Raw genomic sequence first — 13,063 nt, forward strand, 5'->3', positions numbered from 1 at the left:
TGTTGTGAGGCCTCCAAGGACAACATGTACTGATGGATCAACCCTTCTAAAAGACTTATAGATATTTCAACTAAATAAATCAATAAATAGATTAGGCACATTTTGAACTCTTAACATTCCATTCTTACCTTCGCTGTCCATGGGATGGACGACTACTGGATTGACCGTTGGTAGGCCTTGAAGGTCATCTACTGAGAGTGTGGGTGGGGTCTGGACACTAGGAGCTACCATTGTAGCCACAGGGGTGGCTGGACTGACCGCTGGTGGGAGGGGCTTGGTCACTGGTAAAATGTAGTTGAAAAATACAAATCTGTAAATGTAAGTCTCATAATACCCATAGGAAGTATTTATAACTTGGGAAAACTCTGAGAAAATGCTTGAAAACATTCTCCTCGTTAATCGTTGGGTATTGTCATGGCCATAGCTACCAAACCGAACAAGAACATTCTATTTTTTAAGCTGAAAATCAATATTTTCAAAGAAAAAACACGAAATACATAAAAATGAAACTTTAGCAAGTCAGTATTTTGCATGAAGCCATCAGTATTTTTCTCATTTTTCAGAAATACTGAAAAATCAGTCCAACTTGGCAGCTCAAAATGGCTTGTTCAATTTCTTTAAGACTTAAATGAAAGAATTTTTACTACTCTAAAACAGTGTAACAGACAAGTCATATCATGTATTTATACATAAATCTCATTTCTACTTGAATTTTTAATAATATATGCTCACAATGTTCATGTACAGTATGTTTAAAGGGCAAAGTAGGTCAGATTCATTCATGATCATGAAATTTCACAAAGTAAATTCTCTTCAATTTACCTGGGCCCACAATGGTAGGTATTTTATTGATGAGTGATGTCGAAGACGTTGGTACCGATTCTGACGTTGTTTGGTTGACATGTTTAAAAGGACAGTGGGGTTTCTGACATCCCAATGGTTGACTCTCCCAGAAACACACTATCTCAGAACGATTCTTCTACAAATCAAAACACATTTAACACTTTCTGAAAATAGACAGACTTACATGTATTTAATCGATATAGGAGCATGATGAGTTTTATTTTCCATATTTCACTATGTATATGTATAATGCAAAAAAACATGAGAAATAAAATAAATGGTTCTCGTATAGTTTAATACAGATTGATAAAACTTGAAATAAAGTTTATACATTAATCGGAATAAATCAATGATGTATGGAGGGGACAAAGTTGAAAACAAACCTTGTGGATTAAATCCTTTTTGTTGCAAAACTGGATGGGGGGTGAACTGATTGTGGCCTGTCATTCATAAATAGCTACTGTGGAAATGTACCTTTCAGATAGCTCTTTAAAGTCAGAGAACAAATTAGCCTATAATTTAATCAATAAAGAGAAACTAAAATTTCTCTACAGGAAAGGTACTTTTTACAGCTACTTGGCAAAACAAAATTATTGCAGCATGAACGTGAAACCTACTACACTATTCTTCTTTGCCATGGAAACCTTCAGAAGTTACATGAATGTTAATTAGTGTGCTATCATTCAATTGGGTTCATATTACAAGACTACACTGCTGAGAATGATGCATTATGGGTTACGAACCTTGCCAGATATGAGAAGTTGAGGGCTTGAGGTGGCTCCTGGTTCATATTTGCTTATATTGTTTTTTAAACCATTGATAAAGGAGTAAATGCAAAAAGTACAATTCGTGTGTGAAAGGCTGAAGAGCATGTCTCTGAACTTACCGTTATCTCCATGTGTCTGAAGGCACAGTTTGGTCGGAAGCAGTAGCCTTGCTTCCAGTTGATACAAGTTACTTCATTTCCTCTGGCGGCCTCAACATGCCGATAAGGGCAGGACGGACCCTATACAACGGAACAAAAAAAATTCACACCAATAGTGATGTATGATCCAGGACTTGTGTGGTCTTTATTGGCAGACAATCTGTATGGACAGATTTAATGGCTTTGACTTATTGTCAAATTCACTACTTGCCATATGATTGGACCATTGAAAAATTACACATAATGTTGCTCCTCTGAATACCCCCCCCCCCCCCGAATACTCATGTTTTAATCAACAGAGAAACCACGAAGTCCTCACAGAACATGATTACTAGCGACAAAAACATTGAACACAGTACATAGAAAAATATACAGGGAACTATCATAATAGCATCCTTAAAACAAGTTGATGGTTTAAACCTACAAACTTCCCCATTTCACCTAGTTACATGTATAAATTGGACCTCTACAGCATGTTCAGAATTTACTAATCGTTATTAAATGTACAATACATGTTAAACCTCCTTGCTTCTTAGACTGGTCAATAATGGTAATTTATGTGGAAGTCACACCAGAGTGTTTTAACAAGTACATACAGATGTACAGATGTATATATGGTAAGCCATGCTCTCATTTACATGTAATCCTATTTTTTAATATCAAGAATTACCATTTGTTATTAACATGAAATATTGTGAAAATCAAATTCTTCATTTATCAAGTTTTTTCATTTTTGTGATGAAAAAACAATTTCTTGATATATCAAAAGGGTTTTACATCAAGAAATCAAATTCCTGTGAATGATATTATCGGTTCATTTTTTTATATCAAGAAATAAGATTAAATGGTAAAATGGCCTGCCTTACATATTAATATATACTGGCTAAAAAATCCAGGTGTGACAGCTCTTTTAGTAACTGATCTTACCTTTGTACAGGTAGAGTAGTAGAAGAAGTAGCAGTCATCTCCAGTGGTAGCCATAGTGACAGCTGATGCCTTCCTTAGAGAAGACAGAAATATGACTGAAAGATGCCAGGAACGTGATGAACAACTGGTGTCAAGTACTGTTCTGAGTCAGTAGATCTGAGTGCAGAGAACTTTGTTCACTGGGAAGTGCAGATAATCAGGCGGTATCCAAATGTGGCAATTTTCTTTGGCGTCAAAGAATGTCTTTCCTTCGCATTAAAGAATGTCTTGAAACTCTACCGTGTCAGAGTTGATTGGGTGTAGGCTAACTGTAAAAATTCACCTTTGTCTTGCATACAGTAAGTATTCTGTTGTCACAACATAAAATACAGGGGAATAAAAAAAGATTGAACTTCAACAAGGCAGATGAAGATTGATCTGCAAAGCCAAAGTTCAGAACATTATTCTTTCAATACTGATCTTAAAACTTTAATAAAAGGAAATGTGGATTGCAATTACATGTAGCACTGGTCAAGACGAGATGATGCTATCAAGATAAAGTACAACGTTAAGATTACGAATGTTGTCACAATTGATGTCATCAAGAAAATCAGTTCACTTCCGAAGTGCCACAGTATCTATCTTCAAGTCAGCAACAGTATAAAGGGTACTTTCACAATTATACTAGCCTGTGCACACATGTACATGTGAAGTTCTGGTGAATTTTAGCAGATCCAAGTGCAAAAGAGGTAAACTACAGTGTTTCCCCACAATGCATCTGAGTTTTGAAGTTCTGATGAAGTTTAGATGATCCAAGTTCCAAAGTCAATAATTACAGAGGACCTCACAATGTATCCGAATGGTGAAGTTCTGAGGTCAGATCCAAGCGCCAAAGTATACTGTATGTTCAGGTTGGCAATGGCTATGTTGTAATCTAACTACGTATCTATAATGTAGATTCACAGTTCTGATGAAATTTAGCTACTCTAGAGCCACAGATCAATGTTCATGATAACAATGACAGTTATGTCACAAGAAATCCGAGGTTTGAATGTCAAATGAAATTCATCTGATCAGAGTGCCTCGTATCAATGTTCCAGTTGATGAAAGACACATTGTATGTCACAGTGAATCCTAGGTTTGATGCAAATGTTCAAGAATTGGAGATGATATTCCTCCTCAGCTTCCGATATTCAGGCAAACCACTTGAAATCTACACAAGAGAACAAAAGAAATTGAAAAAAAAAACACAAAAGGATTTAATAGTTGACTTAAAGTTATTTCATATGCTTTTAATATCTACTCTGAGTTAGAATGTTACAGAGAAACAAGTCTGGAGGGCTGCAAATTTTTATTTCATTGCAAGTCCATTAAATGAATGTTACATGAGGTAACAGGATCAGTGAAAATGAATAGATAAACATTCACTTTTTATCTCAAATTTTGACTTGTTTTTTAATAGTGTCCATTTGTTCAAATAATTCATTCAATATGAACTTCAATTGGCACTTGGATTACATGTATGTCTGTAACTTAGAAGAGCTTTAAATTAGTTTAAATAGGGTTCATTTTCTGTTTGTTGGTACTGAAATTCAGAATTTACCACTAGAATGTAAAAGGGAAAGACTACATGGACTCTTTATTCTTTATCTTTATTCTAATGAGCTTAAAAATATATATTATGGTATCCTCACCTTATCTGTATTCCAAGCTGAAGCATCAAGAAAGTATCAGTCCCATCACAGTATAGTCAGGTTATAGTGTTCATCCTTTTCTTCATAGAACATTTCCTCAAGATCAAATTAGAGTTAGTACAACTTCTTCAGAAAAGTTTTAACAAATTAACTTCATAGTAAAGATGAAATTCTTGATCAAAATCTTGGAAAAGTTGAATTCCTGATATAGCAGATCATAAGAGAAATCTGGAACAGGCTGAATCCCTGACTAGGTAGATTATCAAAGATAAATAAAAACAGCTGGATTTGAGATTAAGCTGGTCCGAAACGAAGCAGTAAGAAGAGTACATCCATACATAGCCCAGTAAAACTGAACACTGAAAATCCAATATCCCAATAAAAGTGGAACCTTGTTGAACTCTGAGCTGGCCGATCTTCCTAGCAACATTGACCAGACTGAATCCAGGTCGAGGTTCCTCTCAATGATGACGTGTTGTTCCAAGGCAATGAAGATATGGTCCTACGACTAACAGATAAGCACAGAAGTCCGATATATGTGACATTCACATTGGCCCGATGAAACATAAGCACCGGCTGAACATTCGCAATGATGGATCCGAGTATCCCGAAACGCGATTCCCACCGAGTACCCCATTAACGGACAATATATGAATAAACGCACACGGAACGAACATTAAACGTGAAAATATCATAACTGAAATGCAACAGTGTCTTCATTACAACTGATACAGTTCTTGAAACAAGAAGATTTTGTATTACGGAAGATCGAATGATAGGTGTACCTCCCGTCGTATCATATCCGGAATTAAGCACAACGGTAGGCCTCATCTTCTGCTGTAACCAATCACATAATACGCTTACTGCCGTCTGTTTTACATCGACTGAATTATTACCCTAATCAACACGGTCAGATCTTTGTTTCGAAGGCAAGTGTGAGCTTTCACGAAAACATACAGTACATGAGCACGGACATTAACTTTGTGAATTTGCCATTCAAAGCAATACGAAATTAAAAACTATCGCGAAAGTAAACGAAAAATCTGGTTTTCACATGCCTGTACCAGATTCAGTGATGACAGAACAGATGTTTCCTTTGGAGTAGGTGTCCATGATCCGAAGTAAAATCCAACAAGGCAGTTATTGCTCAAGAGTTCCAGTCGTAACGGGGTTAATTTTTATACATATCAGTCTATATGGGACAGAGGCTGATCAATTTTGCACGCAAGTCGCCATACATGTACATGTAGCTGGCCACATTCAAAATAAGATGGATAAGCCTTTGATAGGTACAGTATGTGTTACAAATTCAGAGTTACCTCATATTCCAAAATGCTCTGAAGTGCAGATACATACATGTACCATCCTGTGTGGCTACAGGACCAAGAGTTCAGTGGGAATGATGGCTTGTAGGTCTGAGACATGACATGTATGAATTGATGTGGCATTACAGGGCTAAAATGGGCGATATACGTAATACAGCATACATGTAGCTCCTTATTCTGCACACATTCATGTACTACACATGTTTAAAGAAATAGATAGCCATCAGCAAGAACTCTCAGTTGTCTCACAGATTTGTGCAATATATCATTTGATCAGCAATTTTGTATTGGTGACCGTTCTTTGTAGCATGAAGAATTTGAGTGGAGATGAAAAATGAGACAATCCCATATCCTTGACTGAGCAGATTGACCCACAATGCATCATTCTGCTCCAAGGTATCACCATTCTGATGAGTCTATAAATAAGATGTATAATTTCTATGGTTTCTCATCAGTTTAAGTACCCCATATGAAGTTCCAACATCAATAGGGAAGATGCTTGTCAATGAATTAAAATGCTGCACGGTCCAAGGTCTTGGCAAATTGCAAAAGATTGCACACTTTCCATAAAGTTAAAGATTGTCATTGTTCCTTTCATTGGGGAATAGAGGCATTCGTTTTTAACGGACAAAAAAGCAACACGGAATATATATCTGCCGTGAACATTGGGGACGATATCCGCAGAAGTGCCTCTCCAGTCTCTTGTCTCTTCAAAAGGATGCACAAGGTCCGAATGATGCTTTTCTTGTTCTTTCGGACAAATTTACGCAAAATTATTCAATTAAAGGTCAAAGAAACGCAGAATCCACGAAAAATGCAACTGCTATTAAAAGCATGTGACCTTTTGAAACGGGTTGATTGGTTTAATATATATGGTAGAAACGGCTCAGATAATTATCGGACGATCGTAAGTAAATTTAGACTTTACGCAATATTGCTCACACACACTTGCCTCATTCGAGAAGTACAAAATCCCATTTTCCCATATTAAATTGATAATTCTATGATATTACAATAAAAATGAAAGTAAATTTAATGGATCTATGCTTAATTTTGGAACCATCCTAAGCCATATTATTTTTTCGAATTTTTTTATGCCCCTCTTTAAACTGCACTTCAAAAAAATATTTCTCATTATTACAAGTATTATTTCTAATATCATAACATTTTTACCCCCCCCCCCCAAAAAAAAAAGTACCATAATTTCTGGTGCCCCAAGAAATAAACGTCTTAGTATGTCTGGATGATGTATTTTATATAACTTTATAATAATACACTAGCCAATGCAAATTGTAGGATTGCTTTTCCCAAACTTAAAATTATCTGAGCTAAATCTCTCTTCATAATTGATGTCTTAGTTTTATGATTTTATCCCAATATATTTCCCACATTCTTAGATTAAAAATTATCTTATGTCCCATTAACTAAAATTATCTAAGCAACAACTTTTCAATATTGAAGATCCCTTTACTTACCTTAAAACACATGCAATCAATAATGTAAACAATACTGGTTACTGGTTCCCCTCCCATTATAAATATATCCTGGTACGGTAAATTTGAAATTAATTCAAACTTGTTAGATTATTATTTAATTCATATTATAAATGCTCCATTTTGGGTTTATTTTAACATCATTTCAATGTTATTGGTAGGATAATTTCCAAATAGCATCATTTTCAAGGTACTTCATTTATATTTCAAATGTTAGTATGAGAATTGTCTTGGCCAAGTAATGAATACATGGGATTGATTTGAATCCATTATTTTCCTGGTGTTTTTTTTTGTAGGATTAAAAAAACAAGAACAGAAATGTGGAGGAGGTTTCTTCTGACAGAGGACTGTGTAGGACCTTGTTCCTGAGATTGAATATCACCTTTCTTCGATTCCATTGGGAAAAATAGAATAGATCTTGTGAAGCAGGGTTTATCCTTGTATAGGACTGTATAGAACCTTGTTATAGTAAGAAAACATATCCAAGTAAAAATGTTTTCCTTTCTTTCATGGGATGAGGTATCGAGCAGAGAACAAATAGAGACAGAATGATTGTCAGGAAAATAGATAAAGAAAGGGGCCAGATTCTAAAGAAAGGTGCTGGGAGAACTAGGCAAAAAGTACCTTATCTTAAATTTTATTTATTTATTTTTTTATTTATTTATTTATTATTATTATTTTTTTTTTTTTTGGGGGGGGTACTTTTCACGATCGATTGCCTAAATCTGCAATATTGAATAATCTCTAGTATTGCGGTGAACTGGGAATCCCAGGGACTTTTTTATTTTTATGGCTTTTTTGAGCATTTTGGAGGTGAAATCGCCCCAAGCCCTGTGTAATATTTTTTTCCAGTGGAATAATCAAAAGATTCAAATATGGGAGGGGAGACTGGGAGTGAGAGTGATTGAGAAGGAGGGAGACAGAGATACGCAAGGAAAGAGAGGCAGAAAGAGAAATAGAGAAAGAAGAGAGGGTTAGTTCATGCTTAAAGGAATGGGCTGGAGAATTAACAGTATGAAAAAAAAAAAAAAATTTATGACCACAGAGCAACAGAGAGAGAGGGGGAAAGAAAGAGGCAGGAAAAAAAAAAAGAATAAACAATTTCAGAAGCAGCTCGTGGATGAGAATGAAACTTTGACTTCCTCCTGTGGCCCGACCATACTGAGCATTGAGCACCACCCATCTACTTGAAGGTGACCTTCATCCATTCTCTGAGTGACCTTCGCAGCGACCTTCACCCATTCTCAAGATGAACATTTGAAGATGTGGATCTTATCCCCTCCATCTTAATCTCCACCTTTTCGCTACTCACATTAAGATGCTGCATGGCTGAGATGGCTGGAAACATCCGTCTATTTCTCACGTTGGGATTTACAGCTTTAAGTCATCTGTAACACATGAGTGAAAATACAAACTGGATATTCATTAAAGGTAAAAGAAATTTGTTGCAACAAACAATTATTTCATGAGAAAGTCTTTTAAATCAAGGTTAATTGTCACCATATTATCATATATCTAGATCTGGTACATTCATGTTTAAAGTTACCTTTGTGGAATCATGATATCTTAGCTCAAATCCGCTAATTCCTATGATCACTTATTAAACAGAAAAGGGTATGTGGGACTGTGTATTAAGTTGCTAGGAAAAATACCTGACATTTGATGGAATTCGTGCTTAATTTGCTCATTTCTGAGCAATTACGCATTTTCTCCCAGAGCCACTTGGCACATATACACTGTACATGTACATACAAACACTTCAAGGAAGACCAGTATATAGGGATTGACACTTGAGACGATTTCTTGGATAGCCGACTGTCTAAAAGGATTTTTTTTATTATGCATGTTGTATCATTTTGTTTTTGTATTTGTTGTTTTTTTTAGCATAGGAAGCTGCATGAATTCTAAAAATTATGAAAAAGAGTCCTAAACAATGGTGTTCTTGCCATCTTATGTTTCAAAACTATTTTTATTTACCTTAAAAAAGCTTAACTTTATTATTTTATGAATGGATAATTTTTCAGAGATCCTATTTGGGGAATTTTCCAGAGATCCTATTTACAGAACTCTAGCGAGTCTAAGGCTATTTGAGCATTGCGGGGGCAAAATCGCCCCAAATCCAAGCCGCTGTGTAATATTTACCCTGCTGCTTGCTTGTCAAATGCGTATTCTATCTCATTCTCAGTCATCATGCTACTGCACTTGCTAGGAGTCATGCTCTTGCAGAGCCAGAGGAGCCTCCTTACATTCATAAAATTACACATTTTGATGTACAGTAACTTGCCCAGAAATCAAAATTTTCTCTGCAAAATTTTTGTTCTAAATTGTCTTTCCACAAAATGAAATTTGAATCATTGTTTGTTGAAAACATTTGTCTCTTTTTAATTGCAGTCTTCATTTTCACCTTCTATCTCGATATTTCTTAAATCTTGAAATGTATCACGTTTTGCAGCCGCAATCTGACAGCCCCCGCCCTCCGTTTGACATAGCGCATCACGTGTTAAAAAATCAATGCGTGCGAGCACTGCTGAATTGCACCGCACCGCACTGCATGCAATATGCAACCCGGGAGTTGCAGAAGCCATTCACTCCTGCATTATGTTCGGACCCCGTGTCAAATGAAGGCCTGCCACTAGCATGCCGTCAACTTGATTTCTGTGCAAATTTAATGCGGTAGATCTTGAGTTTACAGGGGGTTTTTTACTTTAAAAAAAAGGTCATTCTGAATTATGATCCAAAATTTGTGAAAAATTTGCGAACTCGGATCAAAACCAAAGATTTCTTCACTAGACTACTACATTGTAGGCCTAGTACTAGTTTAACTTTTAGCGCATTTTCAGCAACCCCACTTCTTAATCTTGAGCAGCTAAGCCAATGCGTGCTCTGAAAATAAGAAGCAGATTCTGCATTTTTAATGGAAATATTCGACTTTTTAAAGGAAAGGGGATTTTGGAGTTCAAATCGGGAGTGGTGATAATGTCTGTAAAGTAGGCCTAATGTGTTTGGAGTGTGTTGTGGTGATTGACTGTGCTAGCTTGTGAAATATGTTATGTTTGCCGCCATGTCAAATCTATTGGACCCCATTCTAAGCTTGTAACCGATTTTGAAAACGGCAACCGATTCCATTCGATTTCACCACAATCGGCGATCACTTGCCGATCTTCGATAATGCCCCTTGAAGGAAAAAATCGAAAATAAAAAATCGGCGTAGATCTAGTAACAGTGCGTGATCGTTCAGAACATATTTCAAGATGGTTTTTGAGGTGCTAAGTTAGCTATTTAGAGGTCGCATTATTCAGGGAGAAAGACGCGGTATTATCTATTCCGATGTTTAAGAGGATAGATATCTTCTCTTCCAACTCATGGTGATACTGACAGCGGATGCCGCCGTGAAATTTTTAAAGGTTGTATTACTGACGGAGAACACATGCGCTACTCTCTCACATCGTTTAAGATGATATACATCTTTTCAACCTCGTGGTGATAGCGGATGCCGCCGTGAACTTTGAAAGGTCGTATTACCGACGGAGCTCACTGCGCTACTCTCTTGCCCCCTTTATGATGATAGACATCTTCTCTTCAACCTCGTGGTGATAGCGGACCCCGCCGTGAACTTTAAAAGATCGTGCTACTAACGGAGCTCATTGCGTTACTCTCTTACATCGTTTATGATGATAGACATATTCTCTTCAACCTCGTGGTGATAGCGGACCCCGCCGTGAACTTTTAAAGATCGTGGTCCTGACGGAGCTCATTGCGTTACTCTCTTACATCGTTTATGATGATATACATTCTATTTTCAACCTCGTGGTGATAGCGGATGCCGCCGTAAACTTTGAAAGGTCGTATTACCGACGGAGCTCACTGCGCTACTCTCTTGCCCCCTTTATGATGATAGACATCTTCTCTTCAACCTCGTGGTGATAGCGGACCCCGCCGTGAACTTTTAAAGATCGTGCTACTAACGGAGCTCATTGCGTTACTCTCTTACATCGTTTATGATGATAGACATATTCTCTTCAACCTCGTGGTGATAGCGGACCCCGCCGTGAACTTTTAAAGATCGTGGTCCTGACGGAGCTCATTGCGTTACTCTCTTACATCGTTTATGATGATATACATTCTATTTTCAACCTCGTGGTGATAGCGGATGCCGCCGTGAACTTTGAAAGGTCGTATTACCGACGGAGCTCACTGCGCTACTCTCTTGCCCCCTTTATGATGATAGACATCTTCTCTTCAACCTCGTGGTGATAGCGGACCCCGCCATGAACTTTTAAAGATCGTGCTACTAACGGAGCTCATTGCGTTACTCTCTTACATCGTTTATGATGATAGACATATTCTCTTCAACCTCGTGGTGATAGCGGACCCCGCCGTGAACTTTTAAAGATCGTGGTCCTGACGGAGCTCATTGCGTTACTCTCTTACATCGTTTATGATGATATACATTCTATTTTCAACCTCGTGGTGATAGCGGATGCCGCCGTGAACTTTGAAAGGTCGTATTACCGACGGAGCTCACTGCGCTACTCTCTTACATCCTTCATGATGATATACATTATATTTTCAACCTCGTGGTGATAGCGGATGCCGCCGTGAACTTTGAAAGGTCGTATTAACGACGGAGCTCACTGCGCTACGCTCTTACATCGTTCATGATGATATAAATCTTCTCTTCAACCTCGTGGTGATAGCGGACCCCGCCATGAAGTTTTAAAGATTGTACTATTGACGGAGCTCATTGCGTCACTCTTACATCGTTTATGATGATAGACATCTTCTCTTTAACCTCGTGGTGATAGCGGATGCCGCCGTGAACTTTGAAAGGTCGTATTAACGACGGAGCTCACTGCGCTACTCTCTTACCCCCTTTATGATGATAGACATATTCTCTTTAACCTCGTGGTGATAGCGGACCCCGCCGTAAACCTTTAAAGATTGTGCTACTGACGGAGCTTATTGCGTTACTCTCTTACATCGTTCACGATGATATACATTTTATTTTCAACCTCGTGGTGATAGCGGACCCCGCCATGAACTTTTAAAGATCTTACTATTGAAGGAACTCATTGCGTTACTGTCTTACATCGTTTATGATGATATACATTTTATTTTCAACCTCGTGGTGATAGCGGATGCCGCCATGAACTTTTAAAGATCGTGCTACAAACGGAGCTCATTGCGTTACTCTCTTACATCGTTCATGATGATATACATTCTATTTTCAACCTCGTGGTGATAGCGGATGCCGCCGTGAACATTGAAAGGTCGTATTAAAGACGGAGCTCACTGCGCTACTCTCTTACCCCCTTTATGATGATAGACATCTTTTGTGGTGATAGCGGACCCCGCCATGAACTTTTAAAGATCGTGCTACTGACGGAGCTCATTGCGTTACTCTCTTACATCGTTTATGATGATATAAATCTTCTCTTCAACCTCGTGGTGATAGCGGACCCCGCCATGAACTTTTAAAGATCGTGGTCCTGACGGAGCTCATTGCGTTACTCTCTTACATCGTTTATGATGATATACATTTTATTTTCAACCTCGTGGTGATAGCGACCCCGCCGTGATCTTTTAAAGATCGTGCTACTGACAGAGCTCATTGAGTTACTCTCTTACATCGTTTATGATTATTACATCTTCTCAACCTCAATTTATTTGTCTTTGCAACTTCGTCGGGAGATGCTTTTATATTTCTTCCTAGATATCAAAAGTTCATTTCTCAAGATAGTAATTAGTAATAAATTGATTTAAAAACGCTAGCTACCAAAAACACTTTAATAACATTTCAAATCATCGTGCGTGCTTGCGTCTTGTACTACATTTTAATTGCACTTGCGACTTAAAGATGATGCGTCGTACGAGATC

General features: G+C 37.6%; 1 protein-coding gene across 5 annotated transcripts in view; it reads right to left on the minus strand.

Annotated features, from left to right (window-relative positions):
* The window catches only part of LOC129267701 (apoptotic chromatin condensation inducer in the nucleus-like), a 29,381-nt gene that overhangs the window by 14,780 nt on the left and 1,538 nt on the right, over positions 1-13,063 (minus strand). The window contains exons 2-8 of one of the 5 annotated variants that reach the window (XM_064104745.1): positions 8,499-8,574; positions 4,369-4,876; positions 3,194-3,887; positions 2,696-3,042; positions 1,730-1,849; positions 823-979; positions 129-281 (exon numbers count right to left, since the gene is read on the minus strand). In XM_064104745.1, the coding sequence (XP_063960815.1) occupies positions 129-281; positions 823-979; positions 1,730-1,849; positions 2,696-2,749 (484 nt within the window). In that variant the 5' untranslated portion in view covers positions 2,750-3,042; positions 3,194-3,887; positions 4,369-4,876; positions 8,499-8,574. Of the gene's footprint in view, positions 1-128; positions 282-822; positions 980-1,729; positions 1,850-2,695; positions 3,888-4,368; positions 6,878-8,498; positions 8,575-13,063 lie in introns of those variants that run through there. The other 4 variants (XM_064104743.1, XM_064104742.1, XM_064104746.1 and 1 more) reach the window with 4 other exon arrangements.

Source organism: Lytechinus pictus, chromosome 9 (assembly GCF_037042905.1).
Source record: "Lytechinus pictus isolate F3 Inbred chromosome 9, Lp3.0, whole genome shotgun sequence".
NCBI lineage: Eukaryota > Metazoa > Echinodermata > Echinoidea > Temnopleuroida > Toxopneustidae > Lytechinus > Lytechinus pictus.